Source organism: Clytia hemisphaerica, unplaced genomic scaffold, assembly GCF_902728285.1.
Source record: "Clytia hemisphaerica strain Z4C2 unplaced genomic scaffold, Clytia hemisphaerica genome assembly, whole genome shotgun sequence".
Taxonomy (NCBI): Eukaryota; Metazoa; Cnidaria; class Hydrozoa; order Leptothecata; family Clytiidae; genus Clytia; species Clytia hemisphaerica.
The window spans coordinates 1,540,975-1,555,988 of record NW_027104060.1 but is presented as its reverse complement, the minus strand read 5'-3'; the positions used below and the strand labels follow the sequence as shown (position 1 = coordinate 1,555,988).

Below are 15,014 nucleotides of genomic sequence, written 5' to 3'. Positions count from 1 at the left end.
AGGCCAAGCATGGTTTGGCCCGAGGGGGAAAATTTTGAAAATTTGAGCTCTAGATTGCTTGAAAATGCACTCAATCGTGACAATTATGACAAATTAAAAAAGAAAACTTTGCATTTTGCAAAAAAATCATTTTTTTTTATTATTGAGGGGCATAGCTCCCCCCCCGTGCCCCCAAGTTGATACGGCATTACAATATATAAAATGAGAATAAAGACTTTGAAAGGCGGTATTCAGTAATAATCATCATGGTTTCCAATTACAAAGTGTCCCGAAAAAGAGCACTGTGTCAGACTACCACTTCTATAAGTACAAAAAACAGCTGTGTTTGTATCACAAGATCTAATAATGCTCTTTAAGACAATCTTTAATTCGTCGTTCGACTAAAGATATTCCAAAAATAGTTTCAGTTTATTCTGCTGCCCCATTCTAAATGATTTTTGAATGTTATAGGTTTTTGCATTTGTGTTTCATTGTTGCATTATTGTGATTTAAGTATCATGAGCTGTTCCATTAAAAGTCCATACAGGGGTGGGCGAACCTTTCTATTCAAAAAAAAAATGTTTGAAATGTAGGGATACCCCTGCAAAATTGCAAAATTTACAAAGAAAGCCTTGGAAAAATTCATTCATTAAAGTGACATTAAAGTGGACAGACTAAAACCTGTCTTTTATCCCCTGGAAATGCTCGTCCACCCCCTGTATGGGTATAAAATGGAACGACCCATTACCAATGTAATTAAAAAACAATCTCTTACAATCTTACAAATCTAACACAGATAAGTGGACATAAGTGGACATAGTACTTTTTTTTCGGGACACCCTGTAGAGGTGAGCTATACATAGGCTGTAATAAATAATGATAATTTAATAACAAAACTATCAAAAACATTGCTAAAGAATCTACACCACAAATTGGTATAATTTAATAAGTTGTTATAAGTTGGATAATATTCATAGAACTTACTCATAATGCACGTATAATGATGGGTGTCTTGAAAGTTCAGTTTTCCTTTCTTGCCAGCTTTTGAAAATTGACCTTGCACAGCTCTAGTCATCAGCGAGTCCAATGCCGAAAGCAAAGCCTTTCTCGCAGGTTTGCCAGATGATAATTGTCTTATGAGTCTTCGCTGAAATGTGTAAAAAATATGCACAAATTTAAGCAAACAAGGGGCAACCAAAAGCCATGTGCTGATTGTATGATATCATATTATATTTCAAAACATCGCCAATTTTGGCTGATTTTCATTTTCCCAGATAAAAAGGTCAAAAGTTTTCTATTTACAATTTTTCTTTTCTACTTAAACAGAAAATATCTCATTTGAATGATGAATTTCCCACCTTTGAGCTAAGCTTAGCATCATAATTTTCTTTTGCAAATTTGAGCTATAGTATGATAAAAATACTATGCTTATAAAAAAGAGCATTGATTACCAAGATAACTTAAGGTGCCTGATAAACCACATTTAATAGACACGTCAGTTTGGGTTGAAAATTATATCTTGTTAATACCTCCAAAGAAATATGGACTAAAATCAGGCTATCTATGTACCAACAAAATGAGAGACCTTGCAATTGACAGCTGAAGATGTTTTCAAAAACTAATAAACGACGGGTCCTTGCCGTGGATGCAAGAAAATCGAGGTGTATACTTCAAATTATCCTCATAAGGAATAAGGTTGGTATAACAAGTCTGAGCCGTACCTTAATCTTTCGTTTTTTGCTGCTCTGCTTTAGCTCTAATTCCTCTTTTTTGAATTCTTCCATTGAGGAACTTGCCACAAGGATTTGATCTCCTGTATCATCGCTTTCTTCGGTGTCCATGTTTGAATTCTGGAGTAGACTTAGTATACGATCTTGATTCTGACTCAGTCGTTGAAACTCCATCATGATCGTATATTGAAAATCTGAAAATGAAAGTACAATGATGCAATTACTAATTTGATGTACACACTTTTTCACTAGTTCGTGTTTTAGCGTTCATCTAACGTTATATTAATTAGATAAGCACTGTGTGTGTGATATGACATCGGGATAGCTCCAAACAAGTTAGAGAGGGAGAGATTTTAAGAAAGCAGGTAAAAGGACTTGTATCAAAGAACTTTATTACGAACTTACGTTTATTATTCATTTCTTTAAAGTTATGACCACCAGCACTTGGGTATTTTGATGTTTGCCGAACGGGCGATGACATTGTCGTCGAAATCAACGATTGATCACCTAGAGAGGAATATTTAAACTATCAGTGTCATGGAAATGTATATATTCTTCACGAACCGAAACGTAATTTAACGTATTTTAATATAGCATAGAGTAACTACAAATGTGGAAATATCTGGGTGTTCCTATTGCAGAAAGCATTCAAAATCTTACTTTATCTAAAAATAATTATTGTATGTACACAATTAGCTTAAAATATCTCAAGACATTATACCTTGTGAATTGAATCCAGGAAGGATTGGAATGAATGCATTATTGGCATTACTGGGTTGCTCTGTCGTGGGCGAAAAACTCGATCTGACCATTTGTGATATATTGGCTAGAACAAAAGAATTTCTTTCTATTGATATTTAAAAAAAAAATTGAACTAAAAGAAGCGATCGGCATTCCAATTTAAGAAGTAATTCAAGGATCTGAGCCCCTACAATGAATTTTTTACATTACATCACTTTTACAACAACTAATTCGTTAAGGTATACCTTTAGCCCGTTAACTTTAAACCTTTACAACTTTTAAAGATCTACTATAAAACTTACATTTGTTGTAAACAGGAGACACTAGACTTGTATTTCCCCTTGGTTTTCCCTTGGTTGTTACTAAAACGAAAAATAAAAAAAATGAATTTAAGGAGTGTTCTCTTCAGCTTAAACTTGCTTTTAATTCCTATTTACTAGTCCGAAAAAGCAACCTTTTTAAAAGAGATAAAGTATATCAGGATCTCAAAATATCTCCACAGATTCACTAATTTTTAAGGTTAAAATATACTTGAGAGGGACCATTTTCAAACTCTAGTGACACTACAGTACCCATCTCCTCTCCAGATAATGTTGGATGAAATTTCCATTCAAGATTTTTAAAAGATTATAATTTTACAATATATAAAAAAAAGGTGTAATGTTACCTTTGCCCAAAACAGGAGAGCGAAGCTGGAAAGAATTTTCTTCAGCTGTTTGTTTGGACGATACTGAAGTGATATAAGTGGCAAATCAAATAAAATTTACAATTTGAGAAGAATCGAATTTAGTGTTGTAAACTTAACGATTTTTTTTATGGTACCGAATCTGATACCAAGCAATGGAGGTATAAGGCAAAAAAAGAATTTCACACAAAATAATCACCTGTGGCTGCACCTGGTAGCGAAGGCAAAGAACTTTCAATCGCAAATTGAGGTTGACTTGTATTTCTTTCTTGGTCTATAAAGTAGACGAGAAATGCTTCATCATAAAATGAGCTGTCATCGAAATTGCGAATTGCGTATTCATCGCAATGGGCTCTTCCAGAAAAAAAATTTACATGGGGGGTGGAGTATATATTGTCCGGGGGGGGGGGTAGCAAAAAAATCATCAAAATTTGCCTTGTCCGGGGGTGTAAATGTAAATTTGCTCTGTCTGGGGGTAATTTGGTGTGTCCAGGGGGTCAGAAGATGCTTGTCCGGGGAGTAAAACCTATTGTCTGAGGGGCCAAAAGTCACCCTGTCCGGGGGGGGTAAATCACTAAAAATTGTTATATCCTCCACCCCTCATGTAATATTTTTTTCTGGAAGAGCCCAATGGCGTCAATGTATAGAATTCGAAACTATCAAATTTGAAAAATCAAATTTGAGATCTGAAGTAGCCGTAGGAAAATGATAAAAGAAGGAACTAGGGTATAATAACGGTCTGCTCAACCCTCAACCCCGTATTAACTTAAGAATTATTTAGCACTTACGACTTGGCTTCTTCTTAACGGGACTGTCTTCAGCTTCCGTAGTTGTGTATGATCCAGTTTCCAATTCTTCAAAGTTGTCTTAAATAGAATATTAAACTTTATCTTAAGATAAGATGGGAAATTATACAAGCTTTAGCCCAGATTTAAATATTTGGCCATTTGCTCAAGACATCGATCCACTACACGAAAACGGGAATTCTCCTTTTATATTTCATAAGTGTAAAGCCATAAAAATTCAATGAGAAATAACAAGGTTTGAATGGAAAAAGAAAAGCTCATACTAAAATCAAGGACCAATGATGTAAGCATTATTTTCTATGCATGTTTAAAAATACATTTACTAACCACTAGATCTCTTGACTTCTAAGACTGGAAACGATTTCCAATTTTTGTCTAGCGGAGCGAGACTGATGGCCAATTGTCTGGCTTTGTGTGCTGGCCACCACATCGTATGTCCTTCCATCCAATGCTTTGGAATGGTGGCCTCGACGATTTTGTTATTTTCAAAACATTTGACTAATACGTATGCCATTCTGAAAAAAAAAATGATTGATAACATTTTCTCATTGCACTCGTTTAAGAATATTAGATTAGGATTTCGGTAGGTCGTGAGATTTACTGAATTTTACGACAATTAATTTTAAGATAATTAAAAGGATAAACACTGCTGACAACTTTTTAGGAAGCCTTACTTTCATAAACGTTCATTATCATCTGTAGCATTTGGAGAGAGATTAACATTCGCAAAAAAAGTCAAGATTCACGAAAACCACGATAGTTCGTAACCTGAAAAGTCTCAAAAGTCTATGAAACTTTCTAAAATAATAAAAATGCTCAAAGAAACACTTTTTTTCTTCATATAGTAATTACAAATAAATAAAGCTTGGTACTTTTAGGCAGAAGAAATACATTTGGGAAACAATAAAATACTGCAAAGAATTCAAAGTAACAATAGGTCTATACCAGTGGATACAAAATTTGCATACACGACCTTAAATATAATTGTGCAATCTCTAGGTCCGAAAAACTTGATTTCTTAAAGGTATTTTTGATAGAATTTTGAATAACTTCGAATTTTACGACACTTTGGGATAAAATTCTGAAATTAGATATTTTATGAACATTTTATAAGAGGTTGTAAAAAATTGAATTGAATTATACAATTTATATCGATAATAATTAAGTTTGGAAGTTAAAAAAGTCCAAAATCCAACTTTGTAGGTTTTAACGAGTATACACTTGTAAAAGCAACTACGACCGTAAACCATGATAACTCTGGAAAAAACTACTAACAATTTCAAAGAAAAATTTAAATCTGTTTCAAAATTTGACTCGTTATTGCAGGAAGACATCTAAATCAATGAAATTACAACAAAGTCATTTCGATACGGTAAACATACACACTTTTTCAGGAAACTTTCTTTACTATAGTGTCGCTCCTCTGCTTGCAAAGTTCCTTTCAAAAGAAATATACCAACTGATTTAGAGTCGATACCCATTAGATTGAAATACGAGGAAAGATTTGATAACGTATAAGTGTTGCATAAGAAGGCACCACCATTTTCTTGCCTTTTCACAAAAACTAAACGATGCGAAGTTAAAAAGCATGAATTTTTTCCATCAGGTTTGATTTTCATCGCCACGGGTTTATCGAGATAGTAACTAGCATCTAATTCTTCTGATCGTTTCACAATCTGGCTAAGTATATTTGATTTTCCTCTGACGAGGCGTTTCAATTTTTGTAAATGATTCTCGAAAGGAAAACAGGAAAATGCAATCAATGGTAGCTGGAAATAATACACATCGCTTGAAAGGTGCAGTAGATTATGCACGTTGAAGACGCAAAACGTTTCACCATAATACATATGAGCATTAAGAACAAAATATTTCAAAAGTTCTTTTGCAACATCCAAATTTGCATTACGAATTGCATCAACTTCTTCACTTAGTAACCTGATTGCAAGAGAGAAGCTCAAAAAGTGTTTCCAAGCGTCTGAGGAAAGATATGGCCGCAGTACAACCAAACCAGTGTACAGGAGGAGCGATTTGAATTCAGTGGCTTTCCATCTGTCTAAATCCGAAATACTTCGAGGTTGTCGGGCAAAATCAGATGGTAATTTGAGATCATCAAGATTTCTAGATATCGCATTCAGATAGGCAGTAGATAAGCTTTCCAGCTTTTATCTTCTTGTAAGAACCTTTTAGATAATAAAGTAGACGGCGAGTCACTCCAAGGTAAACCAAGTGCATAGGGTCCAGTGTAAAATCTCTGATAATGTCAATTGCCAAGCCAACAAGTTCAGACTCATCCAACTGATGGCGCTTGCCATCGTCATCGGGCAAGGCGTATCCATTTTGACGAAAAACTTCATCTGTACGCTCTTCAATCGGAGGATCAGATTCAGGATCCCACCTGTCATAAACAATCCGATTTCTAACACTTTTACCCTTTAGAGAGCACCTTTCGCAGGCATAATAGCCTGTATATTGAATGGTGCCTCTAAGCCCTGAACGTGCTGGAGCGTCACAAGTGAAGCAAAACAAAGACACTGATCTATGGACGCCGTTAAAAACAAAACCATTGGTTATTAAACGGTTTGTTTCAATAACAAAATCTCGAACAAACTCATTATACATTTTTAGTGATTTACCCCCCTGGACAGGGTGACATTATATCCTCCATCCCCCATGTAAAACCTTTTTCTGGAAGAGCCCATTTTTTCTAAACAAATTCTTCCCTTCAATCTGAAATTTTGTTTTTAAATAAGAGTGATTTTAATTCACAAGGAGCAAGGTTGTTCAGCAAGAAGCAAAGATCAGCAAGAAGAAAAGAAAAACTAATTTTTGTTTATTCAGCACGAAATCAAAGACTAAGTAACAATAGGAGACACCGGCCTGATATAAGACATGACATGTCTGATATGAAATAGGAACACTTATGTAAAACTAAAACCTTTAAAGTGACTTGAAATATTTTACCACACTAAGCTTCTTAGTTAAGGCGTTTTGACATAATTAGGTGATTTAAAGGTTTTTTTTTTCCTTTATTATGAGGTGGTAAAATTTTATATCAACTTTTTAGGTGCACACGTCAGATATACCAAAATAAAGTAAATGAACCATAAATTCAGGAAAACAAAAAAAAATTCATTTTACATAAGAAATAGACTTGGGCTCCTTTAGAATTGGGGAACCTGGATCTCTTTCAAATTTAAGAAGCCTTTAAAACTGAATTCACTTCAAAAATCTCACGTTACTTGGATAAATGTTTTAGACTTTTTGGTTGAGAGATTGTGTGTTTTTCCTGCTTTTCTTTTCAAAACATGGGAAATTAAGAAAAAATGTTAGACAAGAATTATTTAATTTGTTGTTTCACGGGCCAAGCTACCCAAAAAAGAGGGTCGGTCGGTCGGTGAAAAAACTAAAATAAAAGTAGAGTTTCACCTAAAAACTACAGTACTACATCTTTACAAAAATGCGAAATAGAAAATAAAAAGACACATAAAGCTTGAATTTATACCAAAATTTTGAGAAATTTGACAGTCTGTAAAGCACTTGAAATAAAAATATACTACCAAAATTAATTTTATTTTTATTTCGATTTTGGAATTTCAGGGTCGGTCGAGCCAGTAAAACAACTAATCAAATTGGTCTCGCCTTAGGGGGAAATTGAAATTATAGCAACTTGGGCATGATTACCTTTATAAATGGAATGACAAACAAAGTGCTTGTTTTCTTTAGACGCCTTCCACAAATTTAAAATGTTGCTTAAATATCACACACAGGTCGCACGAGTCCCATAGACACAAACATTTGTACATTTCGACGTTGATTATAGATTTTTAAATATATTTCCATGAAATTTTCTAACAAAATATCACACCCCTTTTTAAGCTTTTTTCACATGCACGTAAAATCTTACTTAAGACCTTGAAGGGTGGGGAATCCCCTTAAGCTTATGTAGTGTATTACAAACGATTTTCTATAAGGTCTAAAGTAAAATTTTACGTGCATGTGAAAAAAGCTTTATATGAACATTTGTTAAGGATAGGGTGGAAATTGACTAAATGATAGTTATATTTATACTTTAAGAAAACTTTGAGTGAGGTTGAGGTGTTGCAGATTTGAAAATGAAGCACAGCTTTTAACAGAAGACAAAGTGTTGAGCATGGGTAAAAACCACATCCCCATCGCTACACCAAAAGCATTCTCCAAAAAGTTTCAAAACATGTTTTTTCTGACTCAACAATACCTCTAGTATGAAAATAAACTCAATGCCCTTCAACATTTTTGATTGGAAAATTTTTTTCAGCCTCTCCTTGCCAAAGGAGATTATATTAATTATATTCTGTATTAATGTCATTGATAGACTACTCAAAACTAGACATGATAATTAATAGAACAGTTTGATAACTGAACTAATTGAACTTTGTTGAACTAAATCGAACGACAAAAGTTGCTAAAATTGTGAGTATTCGATTAAGTTCCACAAAGTTCGTCAACAAAAAATGTTTGACAAATTTGACAAAAAGCTCCGTTCAACAAGAAGAAATGTTCAACAAATCTTTTCTAAGTACTAAGCGCACAACGTAATCTTCTTTTAGGAAACAAATATGTAGTCTGATTTTTAAATTCTGCTATCCACTCCATGCAAGCAGGGGGAGAAAGACTGTCGAGAACACCCTGAAAATAGTGGCCTCCTATTTGGTCGCCACTTTCAGACAAAAACAATTTGGCACCGATTACGTAATCTTATTCCAAGGATCACTGAAAACTTTTTTGTGCTCGCTCGCATTGAGCCAGACGTTACTAATCAATCGATTATCTATTAAAATCGATATCTAATCGATAGTTAATCGATTGATTAAATTAAGTTTGATTAAGGTTGGTTTCTTTAATTGAACTTTATTGTTTATAGTTTAGAAAATTTGTGAGTATTCAATCAAAGTTCGACAACCGAACTTAGTCGAGCATTAATTTAATTGGACAACAAAGTTCGATTAAGTTTGACAAACGTTTGATTGGTTCGATTAATTACGTCTGGTCAAAATAGTGGAGCCAGCCAAACACAAATCAAATCGGTCCAACACCAATTACCAATCAATCCTGCCTTAATCGATTGAGCAACAATATATATGAAACCTTCAACTATTCAAATTGAGAATATGTAATCAAACTGACTGGCAGAGGGTTGGGAAAAGAATCAAAACAACCTTTAAAGTCTTTCTCAAGTCAGGGAAATTTAATGCACTGATCTAACAAGTGTCAAATCAAATTCAACAAATTCAGAGAAACATTGAGAATTCAATAATATGTAACATCAAACTGTTAATGGTAAATTTGGGCAACTGGGAAATTTTGGAATTCAAAACAAGAATCTTAAAACAAAAGAAACCTTTCTATTCTCGTAGTTTCTCAAGTCTGAAGTTTCTAATGCAATCAGGGAATGATTCTAATGCACTGATTAACTGTTCTAATCGTGATTACCTCAAGTGTCAAGTGTCTCCCAAAGGCATTAAGGTTGTTTATCAGCATACAGGATAAAAAGTTTGGGTGTGTAATAGCCAGTACACCAACAATGGATAATCTAATTCCATCCATTAAAAAAGCAGTTTCTCCATTTCAAAATCTATAAGTCAAAACCAATAAATCCCAGTATAGAATACTAAATGAAAAGTTCAACTCAATCAACTCCAAGCAAAAGGAGAGAAAGAAAGTGAAAGTACAGAGTTATATTCTAAGAAAAAATTTACCTTGATAGCTTGAGTGTTGTTGTCGTGATTTTCCAATTCAAAGTCAATTGCCGTCGACAAATTCTTTGTTCATAAAAAGTCTCTGTCGAAAAATTGGCGCCGGAAGAAAACATAACCGGGGGTTAATAAAAATAAGTTTAATGACAAAAAGTAACTTAATTGCTTTAACTCTGTATGTTTACTAATTTTTTATCATTTCATTACAACTTTTTAACAAAAGTTATTTTTAATTATGCTGTTTTTACTACTTCCCAATTCATAAATTTGCCAAAAATGGATTTACAAAAACCCCGTCTATATATTCTCGCCCCAGACTTCCCCGGCGCTGTGATTTTGTTATTCGACGTCTAAAGACGTCGAAAGACGTCGGAAACTGACGATCGTGAATTGGACGGGGGTTGTGTTTAAAGGAAAAACACAAAAATACTTTCTCTAAAAAAATAATAAATACAAAAAGAACGTATGAATCTTGTCAACCTATTTCATTTAATTTATTTTTATGATTTGACTTAGAGAAAAAGTATAACTTTATTCAAAAAGAATAATTCAAATAATATATAACACCCGCAAATCTAATTGAACAACAAGTCTTTTGACTTCGAATTTACTTTTTCCGATCGTCTATAGTGGACCATTGCTGGACGTCGGTAAGACGTCGTACTAAGACCGTCTATAATTGACGTCTCAGCGACGTCTTTTAAAGACCGCGACGGGAAAGAGACGAAAGGACGAATAACGGACGTCGCTCAGACGTCCTAAAGACGTTGCGTGCCCACTGGGCATGATGAAACCATACCCTCAGAAAGGTTTGACCCCCGAAAAATGTGTCAATTACAGACTTCCAGATGCGGTATTTCTGAAAATTTTCGGCATTTTAGCCAATCGTTGGAGAGTATTTAGACGCCCATTCTCACTGGAACCAGAAAAGGTAAAAACGATCACAATTGCTGCTATAATACTTCATAATTGGCTACGTAAAGATTCAACCTACGGAAAGGTTTATATTCTTTAGGGTCAGCCTGTTTCTTTGGTAAGGACTCAGGGCTACCAGTCCAAATCAGTCTCAAATTCTTAAAATAAATAAATATCTCTGTAACACATTGAAGGGGGGGGGGCGTACGGGGTTTCTGATTTCCGAAATTCCGAGCATTTTTTACCTTATTTTCCGATATTCCGCAAAAATATTTCACTAATTCCGATACCGAATTTTTTTCTGTAGATAATTTTTACTTAAAGAAAAACTTGAATAAAAAAAGGAAGAAACTGTGGGAAAAGAATATTTTGCCACATACAGTACAACTATTACACCCTGCGGACACCGCACGCTGCAAAGAGGTGGTACGACACAGAGACCAGAGGACACAAATTTCAGTTTAACCCCCTACCTCAAAAAAGGACGTTTGTAAAAGATAATGCGAGCGAAGCGAGCGCGAAAAATTTTCCTTGACTTTTGCTTTAAAATCCACCCTTTTTCCCTAAAAAAAGTGTTGAGAAGAGTAGTTTTCCCTGACTTAGAATGGAAAGAGAATATTCTTTCCTGACCAAAAACGTCAAATTTTTCGTGTTGTAGTAAAATAATTATTTCAAAAATAACCCGGCCAGCTTTACAATAGTCAAAGTGTGTTGACTTTAGAAAAAATCAAAAATAACAAGGCATTCTGAAAAAAAGCTCCCTGACTTTTGAGAAATTTTACGAAAATTCCCTGACTTTTCCAGGTTTTCCCTGACTTTTTCAAAAAACAACCCATTTTCCAGGTTTTCCCTGACCGCTGGGAACCCTGTTATAGAACTGGATTTTCATCGTTCCGAATGATAGGTGATGATTTGACTCTCAGTAAAATATTAACGCCTTATTATAAAAATGTTGACCTTCTCACAAAGCCCTCGAGGCATCGTGCCATTCATCGTACCAGCTTTGGTCCGTTTTGAAAAAGCTTCAATTTTTCACTGCTTACAAAAGGTCCGCGAATGAAATAAGATTGTGTTGTGGAGCAATCTATACCTATACCCATCATATGTGCGCGCGAACGCCGCTAGGATCTAGCGCGCGCTTGTGCTTGACGTCATTGATTCAGAAAGCGTCTTTTGTGGATAGAAATTAGTGAGGTTAAGTCCCATATTGGTAAAATCACGACCATGAAAATTAAACAGGCTAGTGAGTTTCAACCAATCAAATTTCGTATTTTTTCGTCCGTCATCGTGATTATCCTGGTATGGTTAACCTCAGTATTATTTCCGAAGCACACAATCGGATACCGAAAAACCGAAACTAAAGCTCTTCAGACCGAATTTCCGCAGTAAAAAAAGTCATTTTTCCGAAACCGAAGTCTTTTTGGATTCCGAAATACCGAAGTGTTTTGACGTGATTACCGAAATTCCGCACAAAAACAAGCCCATTTCCGCAATACCGAAATCTCGTACGCCCCCCACATTGAAGTTCATTGAATTTACCTTAAAAGCAGTCTTGAAGCAGTCTAAGAACCAAATCCTGAGAAAATAAAACAAAGCCAGGAAGTGATATCTTCAGATTTTGCATTACCTTTCCACAAGTTAGAAATAAGTTTGATTGTTGGATTATTGCTCTCTGAAGTGTCTTTGTGAAAACAGAATACACAAACACAGGGTATAAAAATTCATGCAAACAACGATGTAAAAATAATAGATAACCAACTTGCCTTGATTCTCAAAAAACATCTGTGTTACGGTTGTAAAAATATTAATGACATTTTGCATCGTAAAAAGTGCAATTAAATAAAAACTTGCTTCATTTACAACCTTCTATTGGACAGAATCGATCACGTGATGTATATTTTTCCAAATTTTGGGTTAGAAAAAGTGTATTTTCCTATAGGCAGCCTCACAGAAGGAATTTTTTAATTAGATATTATTGTTCTATAAACATTCATCTGTTTATTCTGTATAAGGCAACCTTCATGCACTTTTCATACGTGAGATATCGCACTTCAAATCACACATATATTTTTCAGATTACATCATTTTATGGGCGTTTATTTATCCAGATGAAGATTAAGTGGTATCAGGCCGATCCGTAGTCAATTTGTCTAAAGATTGGTACCTTTATCTTTTGAAAAAAATTCCAAAATTTACAGTAAATAACAATTCAAATTTTCTATCAATTCAGTGGATGTCAAAAAGTGTCAAAATCTAGCTAAAAGCATAACACGCACTGCACACAGAGCTATTTAAAGGAGTGCTCATTTCAATAGGAAAACAATGGTTGTTCTCTTGGGAGAAGTGCCTTCTAGAGGTAGTTGGTTATCTATTATTTTTACATCGTTGATGCAAACTTGTCCAAAGATTTACAATAAATCACAAACCTTTATCAATTTTCCTCTTAGCTACTTTTCGGCTAGCCTTTGTGGTAACATCTCTAGGTTTGAAAATAAAAATGGGTCCTCACACGTTGTTATGTTGAAATTCTATTGTTTTTTACAAAAGTCTTAATTATCTCGACTTTTGGAAATATTAAAGTTAGCTACACTTGGAAATCAGTTTTCACAAAAGTGTAATTTAATTTACTGTACCTAGTAAAAAAGATACTTAGCTGGGGAAGGTTGACTAGGAAATAAAAAGGCAAATAAATAAAACCTACTAAAAACAAGAAAGACTTTTCATGACTTCCAGTCTTGCAGGAGACAATATCTCCAACAACAGGCACACCAGTCGCTGTTGCACCCCATGAAACATTGGTATCATTTACGCTGTTGCATGTTAGGCCGCTGTCATCCCAGTCTATGATAACCCAACTCATTCTGTCCTATAACATTAAAAAGAGAATTGGATAAAATGTATTTAAAATAGGTCACTTTTTTAATTAAAGCAGGCTAACTAGTACACCAGAGTACACAGCTTTTTGTGCAATGCAATTGGTTCTCTTCGCATGACTGTAGGGGCCTGCGCCACTGAGTGCAGAGAGAAATGAATCTTAAATACAGGTATTGTGGGTGTAGCGCTCTCTTCTATCCATGTATATGTGAGAAGTTTAAAGTTAGATATAGAAATTTATTGAAAAAAGCAAAAATTCATAAAGAAAAATTAGATACTTTACCTTGTTGTTTCTATTTTCTAGACTGAAAAAACATATTTCGTACACTTGCAAAGTGCTTTAAGAGAACTTTCTATTATCTATATACTAAAAGTCTAATTCTCTATGAGCCGTGGGGGAGCCATTATGGATTTTTTTCCAAGTCTCTTTATAGATCGAGCTCTGAGCGGGAAAACAGTACAGTGTTCTTTTTTCGAGGCGGAGTACGTTTCGTTTGAGACACGTCACCGGAAAACATGCCTACGGTTCCTTGCCGATCGGGAAACGTCGCCCGGTTCCGAAGCGTATTTTTGATCGGACCATACTGCTTTCTAACAGTCAAAATAAAAGATGGCGGCAAAAATAAACAACTGGTTGCCACTGCTCTTTTGCTATTTTTCTTTGGTTTTTATGATGCTTTAATGAGTTGAATTGATTTGATTTTTGTGTGATTGTTACAAGAAATGGTTGATGATGAAGTTTCATTATTCTTTGCTGGATTTGATGCTTCGTTTGGTGTGGCATGAGAGATGCAATGCAATCTCTTGAATTCTTGAAAAAGAGGACACTTTATCAACTTTCACAACAAACTTATCTCAATTTTGGCTGTATATTTACACAAATTCTAACAAGGACGCAACATTTGGGGATAAATCTGACCATGCTAGGTCTATTTGAAAAATTAAATACTTGCAACCTCAAAAAAGTTTGAACTCGCTTTTTTATGATGGTTGTCAGAATGGATGGTAGATGTACCAAATGGTTGTGGTTGGATAAGAACTGTAAGTAAAAATTCAAATCCTGAGCGGAATTTACTGATTAATGATTGAATTTCCCTTGGTATTTTAAAATGCATTTTATTAAACGTGGAAAACTTTTGGTTGTGAATTTGGACATTTTCTTTCGCGTGCGTTTTAAACGTGGAAAACTTTTGGCTGTTTGCTGTGAAATTGGACATTTTCTTCCCTGTGTCTTTAAAATGTGGAAAACTTTCACTTTTGTCGTAAACTTGACATTTTCTTCCACGTGCGTTTAAAACGTGGAAAACTTTTGGTTGTGAATTTGGACGTTTTCTTCCCTGTGCGTCTAAAATGTGGAAAACTCCCACTTTTGTCGTAAACTTGACATTTTCTTCCACATGCGTTTAAAACGTGGAAAAATTTTGGTTGTGAATTTGGACATTTTCTTCCACGTGCGTTTAAAACGGGATAACTTTTGGTTGTGAATTTGGACATTTTCTTCCACGTGCGTTTAAAACGGGATAACTTTTGGTTGTGAATTTGGACATTTTCT

At 34.6% G+C, this 15,014-nt stretch overlaps 1 protein-coding gene across 1 annotated transcript in view; it reads right to left on the bottom strand.

Annotated features, from left to right (window-relative positions):
• Positions 1 to 9,537, bottom strand: part of LOC136812378 (uncharacterized) — a 13,107-nt gene extending 3,570 nt beyond the window's left edge. The window contains exons 1-10 of the mRNA XM_067068874.1: positions 9,411 to 9,537; positions 4,269 to 4,456; positions 3,924 to 4,001; positions 3,335 to 3,409; positions 3,118 to 3,180; positions 2,753 to 2,812; positions 2,431 to 2,535; positions 2,115 to 2,216; positions 1,701 to 1,903; positions 904 to 1,126 (exon numbers count right to left, since the gene is read on the bottom strand). Of these exons, the coding sequence (XP_066924975.1) occupies positions 904 to 1,126; positions 1,701 to 1,903; positions 2,115 to 2,216; positions 2,431 to 2,535; positions 2,753 to 2,812; positions 3,118 to 3,180; positions 3,335 to 3,409; positions 3,924 to 4,001; positions 4,269 to 4,455 (1,096 nt within the window). The 5' untranslated portion in view covers position 4,456; positions 9,411 to 9,537. The remainder of the gene's footprint in view (positions 1 to 903; positions 1,127 to 1,700; positions 1,904 to 2,114; positions 2,217 to 2,430; positions 2,536 to 2,752; positions 2,813 to 3,117; positions 3,181 to 3,334; positions 3,410 to 3,923; positions 4,002 to 4,268; positions 4,457 to 9,410) is intronic.
• Positions 9,538 to 15,014: the final 5,477 nt, after the last annotated feature.